The sequence below is a fragment of the Typopeltis vanoorti genome, chromosome 6, assembly GCF_054136105.1.
Source record: "Typopeltis vanoorti isolate ZY-2024b chromosome 6, IOZ_Tvanoo_1.0, whole genome shotgun sequence".
NCBI lineage: Eukaryota > Metazoa > Arthropoda > Arachnida > Uropygi > Thelyphonidae > Typopeltis > Typopeltis vanoorti.
Window position 1 is genome coordinate 151083284 of NC_143554.1, and position 17360 is coordinate 151100643.

The 17360-nt window shown below is 36.6% G+C and overlaps 1 protein-coding gene across 1 annotated transcript in view; it reads right to left on the reverse strand.

The window, feature by feature from the left end:
- The window catches only part of LOC150106107 (epithelial sodium channel subunit gamma-like), a 134310-nt gene that overhangs the window by 31249 nt on the left and 85701 nt on the right, over positions 1 to 17360 (reverse strand). The window contains exon 6 of the mRNA XM_090393856.1: positions 7724 to 7793. Coding sequence (XP_090249982.1) covers positions 7724 to 7793 — 70 coding nt within the window. The remainder of the gene's footprint in view (positions 1 to 7723; positions 7794 to 17360) is intronic.

The window sequence follows — 17360 nt, forward strand, 5'->3', positions numbered from 1 at the left end:
TTCGGATGTTCAAAGATGTTAATTGCTTTATCAGATAAGATTGCTCACAAAATTCAATCAACCTAACACCTGAGATTTTCATGTCATGAACTTCAATATTACCACTTACTGGAGAGACTTATCTTCCCGTGTATTCTACGTTTGGATTAAAGTCGCCCTTAACAATGAGGATGTCACTTTTCTTTATTTGTTTTATATGATTTTATACCACATCATAAAACTCACCAATCCGTTCTTAACAATGATTGTCAACACGAGCATATACCCGACAGTATCAAAATATTTTTGGAATAAATTTTTCTTCGTGATTCCGACACCTCTAGTGCGTCCTTCACTTCCAGAATAGATAAATAAAATTATCCCCTTGAACTTTTCTGTTTGCCTACATCACAAACTCACAAATCCCCATTATGTCTTTATTTATATTTAATATTTCTTCCATTAAAATGACAAATTTGTCAACTTAGTATAATTTTATATCATTGCAAGTAGCTATTTAGTAAAAGTAAAAATTTGTTAGGCATATGAACTGGATCCATTGAGGATCTTCCTGATGGCATCTGGTAGAACATCGTCGTAAGTAATGTTATTGGATTTTTCCGTATGGTTCTGTTTTCGGCATTTTCTTCCCCGTAATTATATGCAGCGCGTCCTTTGCAGTGGTCCAAGTTCTTCTGTCTTGCTAAAGTTCTTCTGATAGATATCTATAATATGTATTAAAAATGTAAGATGCAGTGCTCTCTAAACTTTTCCCACTCGCTGCTTTACAGCCATTATAACAAATCATTCTCATTATACTCGCTGCTTTACAGCCATTATAACAAATCATTCTCATTATACTGCAAGTCTCTGGAAATGAGCTTTTCTTTATTCAATTTTTTAACATTTCATGTCATGTCAGTAGTGAGAAGAGCAGCTTCTCTCTCTGTCTCTCTCTCTCTCTCTCTCAGCATTTCACCACTGTACAAGTTAGCCATTCCCAGATGGCTTTCATGGACACTGGAGTCGCTACGAGACGAAAATTCACCACCATTCGTCACCCATGCTTCTGTTGTCAGCTCCTCTCAACGTCGAGGGCATTTGGGTTGTATATTCGAGGGTAGTGCGTATTAGAACTATATTTATTGAAACGATCATAAATAATTCCAATATTTAAATACAATACTAGCAATGCGTTAGCCCAGTGGTCTCCAAACCTTTCGCCGTGAGGGCCACATTGGGTACTTCAGCACTATTCAGCGGGCAGTAGTAAAAAAAAAAAACTCTAGAACTAGATATATGAGTTTTATTGAACGCAGATAAAAACTGATTACAGAGTATGTGAGATTAAATGTTCGTCTATTAATGAAAACGAACACTATCAGAAAATTCTCATATTTTTATCACAAATTATAATAAACCCATTAATGTGAATGATGCTTAGAGTTCAAACATTTATAAAAATCGATCAAGTTCCCTTCCTTGTATTTATCTTTAATATGTTCATTTGCCTGAAGTTAAATCATTTCCATTTGAAGTTGACTTGGGATATCAGTAACAACACAACAAACGTATTTTGAAACAATCTTATTTCCCTAGCAATGGCGTCCAAATCAGTAAATCGCTTCTGAAAATGTTGTTTAAGATCTGAAATAACTAAATTTGCGAACGAGAAAGGAAATTCTGCTTCACCCGTTTTATGCAATTCTGCACAGTATGGCATATGAGCAAGGTTACAATTTTTCTCCTGGCCTTCCAGAAGTATCAACTTTGATCAGAATGCCTTGATATGAGATAATAAATCACAAACTAAGTTATTTTCACCTTGCAACTTTAAATTCAAATTGTTCATTTGGTTCACCAGATCTGCGAAAAATGCCAATTTTCAAATCCACTCGGTATCTATTAAAGGTGGTTCGTAATGGATTTTTCGGTAAGAAATACATCAATTTTATTCCTGAGATGAAAGAAGCGTGAAAGAACCTTTCCACAGCTAAGCCAGCGAACTGCAGTTTAATATGTCAAGTCAACATACTCAGAATCACATTCCTCGAGAAAAGACCTAAACTGGCGATGATTAAGTGCATGAGAGCGAATGAAATTTACCATAGAAATAACAGGTTTCAAGACACAGCTCATATCAATGTATTTTCCACAAAATGGTTGTTGGTGAATAACAGTGAAGAAACATTGGTTTTGATATTTCTGCATCCTCACAAGTTTTTGTGATTTGCCCAACCAACCCCATTTTTATACCAGACATGTTTTTCCTCCATCAACTCTCACGCACTGCAGACGATTCCTGTACAAATTATGATCTGTTAGTGTTTTTTTGAATTTATTTGAAGTTATCTTCTTCTGTTTTAGTACCATGCATGCTGCGAAGTGACGCTAATTCCTGTGTGACATTAAGTTTGTCGTCAATGCCACGTAAAAATACTACGAGTTGCGAGGTATTCCAAACATCAGTTGATTCATCCAGCGCGAGAGAATACCGACATCATCATCATCATCATCATCATCATCATCAAATTCCTGCCATGTACCCTCAAGGGATGTACATGATATGATAGTAATACATGAAAAACAAATTTACATCATTACTAACTTCCTATCTACAATTTTCCTCCAAATCAGTCTGTTACTTGTCAAGACCCCAAAATTATCAGATCTTATATTTCTATCGTTCTAAGGCACTTTGTACCTTAGAACGATAGATATAGAAGACCAAGATATAGGTGAATCAATTCACCTATATCTTGGTCTTCCTCTGGGTCGTTTTCCTGCCAACCTGGCAGAGAACACTTATTTTGCTAATCTTTCTTCGCCCATTCTGTTTAAGTGACCATTCCACCTGAGATTAGCTCTGTTAACTCATTCCTGGATGCTGACAATGTAAAGTTCTTTCCTAATATCCTCGTTTATAATATCATATTGCCATTGATGCCATCTGTTCACACCTCTAATCTTTCTCAGGACTCTCATATCTGCGGTAAGTAGTCTTTGGTCAAGTGTTTTAATTCTGACCCAGCTCTCAGATCCATAAGTTAAAAGTGGTTTAAACACTGTCTTGTATACAGCTAATTTAGTGTTCCGAGTAATTTCTTTCTTATTCCATATGAATTTATTCAATTGACTTCCCACCATATCAGCTTTGCTGATTCTGTTATCTATTTCTATATTTAATTTACCATCTTCAGTAAAAATTGTGCCTAAGTAGCTGAAATGTTTTACTTGTTCCACAGGTTCTCCATTCACAACACAGTTGACATTTTCAATGATTCTGCCTATTTTCATTGTCTTTGTCTTTTTATTGCTGACCTTCATACCATATCTATTACAACAGTTATTCAATTTAGACAGATAATCTTGCAGATTTGTAGCGGATTTATTTAGAAGTATAACATCATCCTCATAAAGCAAAGAGCTGACATTAACATCTCCAATTTTGATATCATGTTTAATACCACTTTCCTTCATAATGTGATCCATATAGATAATGAATAACGGAGGGGATAATGCACATCCTTATCTCACACCACATTTAACATTAAACCATCTCCCTGTACTTCCTTCAATTCTAACTGCTGACTTACAACTCAAATAAAGACTAAGTATTGCTTGATATAATGCCCCATTGACACCATATAACTGTAGCGTATTGAATAGCTTCTCTCTTGGCACCTTGTCATATGCCTTTTCCTGTTCAACAAAACTTAAATACAGATCTCTGTTATATTCCCATGCTTTCTCGACTATTTGTCGTAAAGTGCAGATCTGATCCTGACAGCCTATATTTGGCCTGAATCCAGCTTGTTCTTCACCAAGCTTTTCTTCCACAATTCTTCTCAACCGTTTCTCAAGTATACTTGCATAGATCTTGCCTGGAACACTCAGTAGGAAAATACCTATGTAATTCTCACATTCAGGTTTATTTCCCTTTTTATATATGGGTAACAAGAGAGCTCTACTCCAATCATCGGGAATTCGTCCCTCTGTCCAGGCTTTCTGAACTATGCAGTGCAGCCACTGTAAGACTCTTATACCACCATACTTCAGCATTTCTGGTGGAATATCATCTACTCCTGCTGCCTTTCCACATTTCAAGCCTTCGATGGCTTTTTCTACTTCAAGTATGGATATGTATTCCTGACTGCATGCCTGGTTAGTGTTTTTTTACCACTGTGCTGTCATCACTGTTTGTTTCATTTAGCAGTTTTTCAAAGTAATTACTCCATACTTGAAGGATATCTTTTTCTTCCGTTTTCATGTCACCGTTATCATCACTAACTCCTTTTACAGCACTCTATCCTCCATTTCTAAGATTCTTCAACAACCTCCAGAATATTTTGCCACCTTCTTGATATTTGGTTTCTATATTCTTGCCAAAGTCCTCCCATGACTTTTGTTTAGCTAGCTTTGCAGAGTGTTTAGCATTCTTGTATTTGTCTCTGTATTCTCTAAGAGCACAAGCTGCTTATTTGCCAGGAACTTTTGATATGCTTTCTTCTTTTCCTTCACTGCCTCTTTTACTTCCTGTGTCGACCATAGTGTTCTAATTTTTCTATCCTTGCAGACAACTTCACCACATGCCTCTCTAGCTGAATCAATCAGAGGTTTTTTCAAGGCTTTTCATTGAATCTCCAAGGTTTGATTCCTGTTCTCAAACTCTTTCATTTTTTCTTCAATAATCTTTGTGCATTTTAGTCTACAGTTCACATCTGAGAGCTGCTCAGCTTTTATTCGCTTTAAAACCTTCTTACATGTTATTCTTTTCAATATGAAATTCAATTTTATCATGCTCAAGACTAAATAGTGATCACTTCCAATTTCAAATCCTCTGTACACTCTGGTGTCCTGCACCAGGGAGAAAACATCACTATCAACAATAACATAGTCAATGAGACTTTTCTTATTCCTTGCCTCTTCTCTCCATGTGAATTTGTGCACATTTTTATGTTGGAACATGGTGTTAGTAATAATCAGTCCATGTCCTGAGCGGATATCCAACAGATATTTGTCATTATTATTAGCTTTGCTGTTTTCTCCAAATTTTCCCAAAATATTTTTGTATGTCTCGCAATCATTTCCTACTCTGCTATTTAGATCCCGAACAACCCCCAACTTTTCCTTCATCATTGTGTCAGTTGCTTTTTCTAAAGCCTCAAAAAAGTCCTCCACTTCTACCTTAGTAAAACCTTCTGTGGGACCACAGGCACAAATAAGTCTCATTGTCCAGTTCCCCATTCTCATACTTGCCCGCATTACTCTACTTGAGACTGCCTGCCATTCAAGAAGATTAGCCTCGTATTTTGTGTTGAATACTATGGCTACTCCTTTTTTTCCTCGATTGTCATTGCCTGAATATATTTTGTATTTATTACTCAGAAAGATCTCGCCAGTTTTTATCTTTTTTGTTTCAGTCACCCCTATTATGTCGATCTGATACTTATCTAATTCCTCAACTAGCTCCATTTCTTTGCCATTCAGGCTTTGTATGTTGATAGTACCGATCTTTAACTCTGGTGATGCTGAGTTGGGATGTGTTTTCAGATTTGTTCCAGTAGCTGACTTTTCACTGTTCGCCCTGGTTCCCTGGAGAAAACAACGGGTACCTTGTTTAACCGGGCGACGCCCCAGCCGGCATGAAATTTTGTCATGTTGTACCCTCATTTTTTATTTTGGTTTAACCAATAAGAATACAATTTGGTCGGCTAAATCCCAAATTGCCAGCCCATCCTCGTACGTTCAGTATCCAAGTAAATACCCAACAGGGTTCACCACGAGAAGGTGAGGATTGGACATTAGGTCAGAAGTCCTGGTAGGTTCTCCGCATTCCTTTAAAGGCTATGTGGAGGTCTCCTCTCAGTTATACAGCTTTGACCCTTAAGCACCCGTATAATGTTATTTCCCATATTGTCGACCGACGAGCAAAAGTATTTGGCGAAAGACTTAATATCTAAACATATTCTGGCCATAACTCGGCCACTGCTTCCATCACACATTCTTTGATGATATTGTCATCAATGAATGGTTTTCCCTTTTTTGGCCAACATAAAAGCGACCTTGTAGCTTACCAAGGTTAAAGCTTCATATTCTGAGTTTGCTTTCGTAAATAAACCTTGCTGAGAACGAAAACAACAACATAAGATTCAAATTTATTTATACGCTCATTTTCTACAAATTGCGAAAACGTTGAAGCATGTTTTGTTTCATAGTGGCGGCGTATATTGTATTCTTTCAACACAGCAACAGTGTCTTTACAAATGAGACATAGAGCTTTATCCTTGGAGTTCGATTGCATGAAGAAGTATTTTACACCCCATTCTTCATTAAACCCATGACATTCATATTCAACTTTTATTTTCTTTTTCCCATCCATGTTAACCCTATAAAAGAGAATAAATTTATAAATAATTATAAAATTTTTAAAATCACGAGAACTCCATACGAGCAAATATGTGAATAAGTGAATACGCACCTTTAAATATACATTTATGCAATTACAAATCGAGTATTACATTGCACCACTGCAAGTGGTGCAATGTAATAATTTTCATATTTCGGTTAATAACTTACCCGTAATATCCAAAAAAGAAGAAAAAAAAATTAATTTAAAAATTTAATATTTTTATTTATTTCAAAAAAAAAAAAAAGTAAAAATTACCAAAAAAAAAAAAAATCTTATCACGAACTGATACTTTTTTATTTGAAATAGTCGAATTCATTTTTGTCCGTTCGGGAAACAATTTGTTTAAATTTTTGCCAGTTTTTCAACCGAATATACACCGACAATTTACATGTAAGTTTTTTTTTTAATTTAGTATAACTTCGAGTTTTTTGTCAATGAATACAGATTGGGAAATTTTGTTTTTATTTCGCTTTTTGCTTGTTAGTTCATTTTAGCCGTGTTTTTACCGACTTTTTTAAGTGTTCTTATTTCGTGCGACATAAATTTTTTTTGTCGATAAAAAGTTTATTCGGATGTAACTTTTTTATTTCGTTTTGAATTCTTTTAAATTTTTTTTCTACGTTACTCTATTTTAACCGACCTTTTACAGTCAGAAAGACCGTAACTTGGATTATGGTTACTTTTTGCTATTGGGGAATATATTTTGAACATAATTTTAATTAATGCATTTGAAATCTATTAAGAACCCGTGTTTTTTTTTTTTTTCGGAAAAAATTTATTTGGCGGGCCCCATCTAACCCGCGGATCGTAGTTTGGAGATCCTTACGTTAGCCGAATTGGCTGAGGATTCCATCAGATATGATGGAATTGAAGCGCCTTCGTAGCACAATTGGAAGAACGACGGCATTGCGCCCTTCGATTGGAATAGGCCTAAGTTCGATTCTCGTCACGACGGGAGGAATCTTTGTCTGGACGATTTCCATGGAAGGTGAGTTAGCCGATCTCATACGGGGTAGCAGGGTTTTTCATCCCGCATACAGACAAATCGGCTCTTCAGAACACACGCAATTTTCAGACAAAAAAAAATACTAGATGTGGTGGGCGGTAGATGGCGTTGATGAAGATGATTCGTAGTAGAGGTTCGGTGTAGTGGTTGAGACAGTTGTAGGTGTCCTCCCGCGATGAGTCTTCGGACTCTTTGGAGGTGTCAGGAATAATAATAATGATAATAATAATAATAATAATAATAATAATAATATCCCATTAAGTAAACTAATCATAAAGAGAAACTCATCATCCAATTCACTGGTTTGAAAGTATGAAGATACTTACTCACATTCCGGCCTGCACATTTTAAGACAGAAATTCCAACTATAGTCGTCATATTGACAGTACTTTTTTCCTGTACGTGTGGAAATCATTCAAATATTAGTGAAATGTATATTATGATCTCATTCATGAATCATATCAATATCATTGAAATTTAACAATTTAAGTCTACTTGAACATTGCTGCTTGCTTAATATTCTACACGAATATTCTACCAAAATATTTCATAACGCAATTATATAGAAATACATTAAATTGATAAATATGAATGCTAAAAAATCAAGTGCAATTATTTTAAATAAATCAAAAATAAATAAATGTGTTATTGAAAATAATATCAGTAATTGTGAAATTAAAGATATTTATCAATAATTATGATAATATGTTTAGTTATTTATCAATTATATTTTTATAATTATTTAATATTTATAATTATGAAAGAGATTTAAGGAAACGATGATTACAAATTTTAATTAGTGCATATACTTAGTATTATGTACTTAGTAAAAATCTTATTACTGTTGTTACGTGTGTTTGTTTAGTCTCGAAAACATTAAATTCTATCGATAAGCATGGAATGCCATGTTGTTTAGGCTATCGATTGATGTATCTTATCTCCACTTTGATTCTGCTGTTGAGGACTCAGGCGAAGATCTTGTAGTTGATGGTAGATAGACTACTAGCCTGCCTGTTTTTTTGATCAGGGAGGAATCCCTGCTGGGCTTGGGGATGAACACTGTATGACACTCCAGGAACTTCGCCAGTAGGAAGGAAGGCACTTCATTACATCTTTCATAGGAATGATGTTATGAAGTGCCTGAATGTAAGAAGTATAAGGAAAATGGGGATTATAGGCCAACATAACTCTTCCCCAGTCTCTCTGAACTAAGCACTTTTTTGGCTAGGCATTTCTTGAAGGCTGTTGTTATTTCGGCAGCGGTAAAGAGGCGATCCTTCCCTGCTTCGGTGTACACAGAGAAGCCAGTGATGTTCCAGGATGAGTAGTCTGGAGAGGCATTCTCATATACTTTATAGTGTTTCTGGAAGACTGAAGGGTGCCAGAAGTGGTGGTGGTCATGTTTCCTCCTAACGTGATGTTGATTATTGTTCGCTCCTCACTGAACTTTGAAAAGCACCTATTGTAAAAGGCGGCCGAAGGCCTATTTTTCGAGCATATTTGTGTTCGAATTTCAAAATTTCTTCTTTTTTGCTTTTTTTTTTTTTTTTTGCTTTTCTTCATCTATTTCGACATTGATTTCCTGGAAGATGTTATCATGAGGTATATCTTGGTGTTCAATAGCTATGATCCAGCTTCGTCTTTTGTAAAGGTCCCAGAGCCGGAATCTGTAGTGGTAGGAATGTTTTTGACCCAATTCTCTCATCTTTCGTTGATGGTAAATTAAGAGCTCCCAGTGTCCCAAGGCCACTCGACAGTAGTCCTCATATCCAGGTGGAACAAACATGGTGAAGCTAACAGAAAAAAAGGATGGGAATTCTGATGGTAGTTTCTAGAACCCTGAACCAGTTTCCACTTATTCAAGATGCGGGTACTTTGAGAGTAATCAATTTATGGTCCGGAATGTTCCTGCTGATGTTAACGTGCCTTACCGCCTTACCTTCTCGACTCTAGAAAGGAGCGACAGAGTTATGTAAAAACGGTCTAGCCGAGTACTAACTCCTTGGTAAAATCATGTGTGGACAGGGGTTTGGAGATTAGGATGTCCAAAACATCGGTGATCTGAGCATTTCTAAGGAAATTTCCAATTCTCTCTCTAGCCGAATGTTCCTGATGTTATATTTCCTCCTAATTTTTATCACTGGTTTCGCACAGTTGTAAACCCCCAACAAGAAACGTGATGACGCCATAGAAATACTTATTGAGATTAGGATGTCTCAAACATAGTGAGCTGAACATTACTGTAGTGATTTCCAAGTCTTTATTGCCAGATGTTTCTGAAGTTTGATTTAATTTTTTAAAACTGGTTTCTTGCATAGTGTAAGTCATCCATCAAGATGACGTGATGGCCACATTGAAATAGTTATTGAGACTCTGGAAGAACTAGTCCTGCAGGTGCATTAGCTGGGCGTAGATGTTAGGAACTGGTGGTACATCCAGGATACATCCAGTCTACGCGAGAATTCGTCATTCTGCATCCCTCTGGATGTTGTGCCAGGCTCCTAGGAGGAGAAGACTAGCATACGTAACCCTACTCTAACACTGAATCGTGTTGGGCCGAAGCTCCAGTAGGTATTTTGGTGCTAAGGATCCTGCATCCCTGTGTAGAAATACTAGTGTGTTTCTTGCTGGAACAGTAGCGTGATATTATATGCTAAGATACAATGTCCACTCAGCTTCCCTGAATGGTGTTCCGATGCTTCTGATGTTAAGCGAGGCGATGGAAAAGATTGATGGCATCACTGGTTGATTATACCTGGTGTATGTCCATAATTCTAAGGTCATTGGCCAATCTGAATAAGGACTATTCGTTGGGTATAATGGAATATCTTCCCGTGTAGGCTTGCTTCAAGCCTGGAAGACGGGTTCGCTTCGACTTCGAACTGGTGTCTGCTGTTCTTTATCTTGAAGCTAATTGCTTTATCTTCAGAGGTGTTATGTGATTAAGATTTGAATTGTGAGAGATGTACCTTTTGATATTATCATTAAGGTAGTCATCTGTTGTTGGCAAGGATCAATTTGGGATTTGGTTGTTTCACTATTTTGTTTTTTGGTACTGGATTTTTGTTTCTTCTCTTGCTTCGGAGCCGATTCCACTTTACGTTGAACCGCTTTTAATTGTCCTGTTGCTGGCGGATGAGCCTAAGGGTCGCATTTTTCCTCTTTATTTTGTATAACTTGTGCAAGGTTACAGCTGGGAAGACTTATCTTCGGTTTTACCGGGTGTTGTTGTTAATGATGCTGGTAAGACGACGGCTTATGTGGAAGTTGCCTGTTCTGATGGTTTTTCTAAATAACCAGCTGGCTAGACCTCAGGTGTCGGTTTTTTTGGTATCAATAATGTGGTTTTTATCTGAATGGCAGCTATGACAGCCGTTGTAGCCGCTGATGTAGCCGTAGTCGTCATGTTAGACTGTTTAATTAGATGCATTTACGGAAGTTACAGGCCACTGGCTTGAGATGCGCCCGACACTAACGAAGTTGAAACAATTTTCTCAGTAGCAGTCTCTTGTCCAAGCAAGATGTTCTTTAGAGTGAATCTTATTTGTTGTTCCACTCCGGGGCCGCTGAAAATTAATCGTGCTGTACCGATATTAACTGAGATAGGCACAGGTAACTTCATATCAATATTGAAGGTTACTTTTCCGGAGAAACCAAGTGAGATCTTCCTTAGAAATGCTACACTTGATGTTACTGACTTTTCTCCACTTCGCGAAAGCATGTATTAATACAATATATCTTCTCCGGTTTAAATATATGTCAATCGAAACATTTCGATGTTAGAGTCCTTACATCGCTAAGAAACATTATCCGTGTGATATGGTTCGCTTGTATAGAAAATTTCTCTACACGTTTATCTCTCGAATCGATATTTTCACCATGACTAGACATTTTCCACTGCCATATTAAGTGAAGGAGTTTATGTTCTCTGCTCCGATGACCTGGCACGTCTATCCCTAAAGCTCTAGTCCTTAAAACACTGGAATCATTTTATGATGTATGTACTTTCTTGTAAAAAGAGAAACAAAAATAACAGTTAAGTCACCCGACTTACAGTAACGTTAATATAAATAGAAAAATGCCTCTCTGGCAGAAATTCTCCTCTGGTGATAGAAAAAAAAATCCTTAATCGAGCAAGTTTTTGAACAAACAATAAATATTAAACCGAAGGAAAAAACAATTCATACCTGGGAAGCACTGGCTTGTTGCAGGCCACTTCTGCCAGACAAAAGTGAAACCCCATTATCGCTTTATTGAACTAAAAAGGGTTAGTTTACCCCAGGTGGAAGAAAGCGAAGAAAGGGTGAAGAAAAGAAGTAACAGAGGATTGAGGAGAGGTGGCAAGAGAGGAATGGGAAAGGGATTCGATGAGAATGATAGGGATTGGGATAAATAAGAAGAAAATAGGCCTCAGCTTATAAGCTATTATAAGTTAGTATGATGAGTGCTATAGTACTCATCATACTAACCCATAGCAATCAGATGATAGCGCCTTTCACCCATTGAAAACGTCTGTCTCATCGATTGGAAATGACATCGGATATAACCGGCACGCAGGTGATCCGTAAAAGAAAAAACAAAACAAAACAAAGAATGCAAAAAAAATATTGTAGAGGGAAAGGAACTTGAGAATGTAGAACAGTTTCCCTATCTTGGAAGTTGTGTAACACATGATCTGAACTGTAAAAAAGAAATTAAAATTAATATTGCATACGCTTCAGCAGAGTTAAAATCCATGGACAAAATTTGGAAGAGTAGAAATATCAGCTTAAAAACCAAATTAAGCGTTCTTGAGACAAGCATCTTTACCAGTATGATATACGGTTGCGAAACTTGGACAATAAAAAAAGAATTGGAGAGAAGAATACTGGCTTGTGAAAGGAAGTGTTATCGTAAAATTCTACGAATTGGATGGACGCAGAAAATAAGACTGGAGGTGTACAAAATGATACAGTTAAAAGAGACTCTGTTTCAAAAAGTCATATGAAGAAAATTAAAACTCTTCGGACATATTTGTAGAATACCAAACATCAGCCTAATAAAAGTCAGCCTAAAATCAAATGTTTAGCCTAATAAGTGGAACAAATATCAGAAGTCATCCTCATCGTGAGTGGGCCGACGATATTAAAATCTGGTATGGAGGAATTTTCAAACTCGTTCATGCTGCAATGAACAGACGTCACTAGGACAATATAGTCAACATGGCACCAGACACCTGAGGGAACTGCGCCCATGGCCCGTGATCATGATGATGATAGGGTGAACCATTTCTTCCGGGTGGACCAATTGAGTTGACCTTCACTGTCTTGGTTTCATTTCCCGAATTACTTCCATTAGAGACCAAGTTCCCCAATACTTCTTCAAGGGGATGCTACCTTTCTTAGATCTTATAACATTAGTAAATAAATTTGATGTTCTCGTGTGATAAAGGGCAGAGGATGGGTGGATTAAACCATTTACTTTTAAATTTGGTATAGCGCAGAGTCGTTCTTTCTCATAGGAAGCGTCGTACCCAGGGGGGGTATGACGTTTGCCTCCCTTCTCAATAGACAACAAAAATACTACAGAAAAAGCCAGAAAGACGTATAGCATTTCTGAAAATCTGAGGCTTAGTCACCGTAAACAATGGTCACACTGGCGGGTGTTTCTGATGCAGCTCCTTAATGCGCATAACGCGCAGCAATATGATAGATTTGTTGAAATCTAGAATCTAGACCAGAGATGGACAAAATGTTTTTTGTGAGTGCCAAAATCGCCAAATCTTTGATGGATGCAAAATTTTCTCGCTTGCCAACAGAAATTTTTTGGAACATGTTATTACTTGGCGTCTTTTAAGTATTGAGAAGACCTTTTCAAATAATCAAAGAATATTGTAAGCGTGATTATTGTAACTCATGTAAGATTAAATCAGTGAGGGAATTTTTCCTTAAAGGTCCTTCTACCCTGGTGATTGCGGGAATATTTTTATGTGCATTTAGGTGTATCTGCCATATAAAGCCGCATAACTTAAAGACGCAATTTTTAATGATCAAGAGTAAACAATAATTCTGAATTTCTTTTTTATAATGATCGATCAGACATCCGTTTTTTCAATTTGTCCAATATATTATAGTGAGCAATCTCATAATCGTTTTACTTGACTAAGCACAATAATGAAAAATAAAATGAAAGACATAATTTTATTACTTCTTAATCCCTTACGAGTAAGTCATTAATACATAAAAATTACAGACAAAATAAATTGTTGTTTGCCTACATAATATATTATACAGAAATTAATCTTTACCATATTTAGCAGAAAACATGCAATCAAAATTAGAGAAAGAGAAATAGGGGACGTTTTATTCATTTATCATCAATGAGACTTCTGCTGCATCACTAATAATTAATAATTACTTAATAATTATCGTATGATGCAACGGCCGTTAGTCCCCTTTATGGCGAGGTACGGCACCATCTCGGTCCACCCAAATTTTTTCCGGGCTCGGAACTGGCATAGCTGACGAATCAGGCCTATGCCTGGGTCAGTATTCCTGACTGTAATCCGTGTGTGTTCACTGGGCGGTTTGTCTGTTTGCGGGACGAAAACCCCCAGATAAACTGGGGTTAAATCGTCGTCTGGAATTTCCTCAGGCATATGGTTGCGAAGCGCAAAGCCACTAGTCTAACTGCGCGGATTGCTGCATCACTAATGACAGATAAGTTATATCAGGTTTATATTTTTAACCTGTAGAGATAAATATGGGCTACTAATTCATCTGTAAGGTCAAACCTATTACAAGACCTAACAAAGTTCATCACTGAGAACAATGATTAACAATAATATGTAGATACAAAAATTGATAATGCTGGTGCAAGAGTTTTTAAACATACAAAAGTTTCGGAAATAGTATTCCAAGTTCTTAGTAACCCTTTCTCAGCACTTCTCTCTGTTACCCCCGTCTTTAATGGCTCCATTTCAATATTTTCCATCAACCAAGTCAACTCTGAGATCAAGAAATTTCTGCCTTCAAATTGAGCTATTTTGAAAAATCAATGAACTGAATTTCAAAATCATCCATATTTATCCATGAAAACATCTGCAAGTTTATTTGAAGATGTTTTCCTGTTTTGTAGTCTTAGGTTCAAGTAATTTAAATGTTCGTAAAAATCTGCAAAAAGCATCAGTTTACAAACACGCACGATGAAATAGATTGCTTTATAACACATTTGTTGATTAGTGAAAAAGAGATTTATCTCATCCAGGCATTCAATAAATCGTTTCTGAACAAGACCTCGACTAAGCCAACGAACATTGTTGTACATTATTAGTCATTTGTACTCCGAATCCACCTCATTCAATAGATTCTGAAATTGTCTTTTATTCAAAGTACGTGCAGAAATATAATTAACAACCTTGGTTACTGTTTGCATCATTTCTTGAAGTTCCTTTAGGTCAGCGTTTGCACATAAATTCTCCTCATGTAGGATGCAATGAAAACCTGTCAGTGGATGACCAACATATTTTGCAAGCAGATTTACAAATCCTGCTTCCTTATCAATCATGCTGGGCGCAACATCTGTTATAACAGGTACCACTTTTGAAATATCAGTTTCTCGAATAGGAAATTCGTTCGTAACTGCTTTACATATTTTAATCCCATTGATATGCTCAGGAAGTGTTACAAGGTTAATCCTCTTTTCGCATACTTCATCATCCCTACAAAATCGAGCAAAGATTGCCAGCATAGCTCTTGATGTAATGCTCTCATCAACACAAATAGAAAAGAACTTACATGAAGTCAAATCGTTTGCTAATTGTTTTGCTGTATTCCTTTACAACTTAAGTACTCTATCCTTAATTGTTTTCTACTGACAGAAAATTATTTAATGCGCTGAATAATTTTTACCTTTTCTCAAAGATTGTCAAAAAGAAAAGGAGCACATTCCAGCCATGTTTCTTTAATATTCTCCATATCACTGAGTGGTTTTCCATGTTGGGCAACAACTTTTGAAACCTCAAAACTAGTACCAACTAAGTTGGATCTAGGCCTACCTGAAATAAATTTATTATTAATATTATTATTATTATTCCTGATACGTCCAAGGAGTCCGAAGACTCATCGCGGGAGGACACCCACAACTGTCTCAACCACTATACCGAACCTCTACTACGAATCATCTCCATCAACACCATCTACCGCTCACTTCCACCACAACAAGTATTTTTTTTTTATCTGTAAATTGCGTGTGTTCTGAAGTGCCGATTTGTCTGTATGCGGGATGAAAAACCCGAGTTTCCTGGAGAAAAAACCCTGCTACCTCCGTATGAGATCGGCTAACTCACCTTCGATTGAAATCGTCCAGATAAAGATTCCTCCCGTCGCGACGAGAATCGAATTTCATCAACGTATCGGACTGCTCAGTTCTCGAGAAATTATTTCTCTTTGTTCTTGCTCACTTCTATTACTTAATTTCTTATGAATAGTTTCAAAATATCTCTTTATAGAAGAAGTCTTAAAAGCAACTGATTCGGAACACAAAATGCATAATGCATTATTATCTTTCTTAATCATGCCAAATTGTTCAGCCTAGTATTCTTTAAATTGTCTAATACCCTTTTCATTTGGATGTCTATGTTTCTTTGCTGGTGGTTGTGAAATTCTGCTCAATCTGTAGAGAGCAGGAAGCAAATAAATAAATGAATAAATCAATATAAAGCAATTAAATGACTTCTTTCTTCATACAGCTTTTACCTTTAATGAAAATCGGATTATGGGATTTTAAATTGTGGACAGAGCCATATACACACTGACAAACATTATAATTTGGACTCGGGAAATCTCATCATATTCACTGTCTGCACATACCAACCAAGTGTGAGAAACCAAAAATTACTACAATTATAAGCCGACCTACACACATGCAAATGAAAGAGAAGTATATGCGTGCAATCTAATCATGTGCACATAACGGTTAATATTCCTGAATATTCATAATACATTTCACTCAGCTTTAAAAATAATTTACCGTATTTACTCGAGTATAACTCGCCCCCGCATATAACTAGCACCTTTAATTTCACTTTACGAAAAAAAAAAAAAAGAAATTTAAAAGTTTCGCGTATATCTACCACAGGAAAAAAGTTTAAACACGTTTTAGGGAGATAGTAACTCGATTCCCATGATGGTAAACCACACACCCTCCCCCAGTAGTCAATAGTGACAATAGTAACGGGAGAAAACGGAGAAAAATGCCACTAACTAATAAATTCCTTGTCTCCTTTTCAGAAAAACTATGCTATTTAGACTCAAGCAAAACCATCTGTTGCACTGGCAAACACGGTATTATCTCACTAAAAACTAGATGTGTGGGAGTCTCTCCCCCCCCTCCCCGAGCTCATTTCCAAGGCAGCAATAAACATAATTCGTAAACGTGTTAAAAGTAAGAAATATATCGTGAATATTATTATGGCAGTTTCAGATATTGAATTTGGTTGAAGAGAATTAGCATTTAATTCAAAAATTGTCGGTTTGCTTTTATGTTTGACTCGCGCGATCTTTTGTTAATACCTCAGCAATCATATGGATGTCTTCATAGCTGCTCTATCTTTACTGGCCTAGTACCATAGTCGCCTGTTCATTAGTCAATCTTGAAGGATTGACTAATGAACAGTCCCCCATCTACACCCCCCCCATTTACACCACTGGTAGTACCGAGCCGTAAAACTAGAAGATGGTTCTTTTTCTGCTTCGAACACTGTTGGAGGATTACTGATGATCGTGTTTTTCTTTCTTACCTTCCACGTTTGATATTATAATTCGTTTATATCGAAAATACGTATTCTCTGTTTGTTGTTAACTGGAGTGGGAACTGAAAATATATGATTTGTAGCCGTGCAATGAGAGGAATGCGAAGGGCATCTCTCGGCCTCCTCCAAACCCCCTCCAAGTCATGTGGACAAACATAAAGGACAAGTTGGAT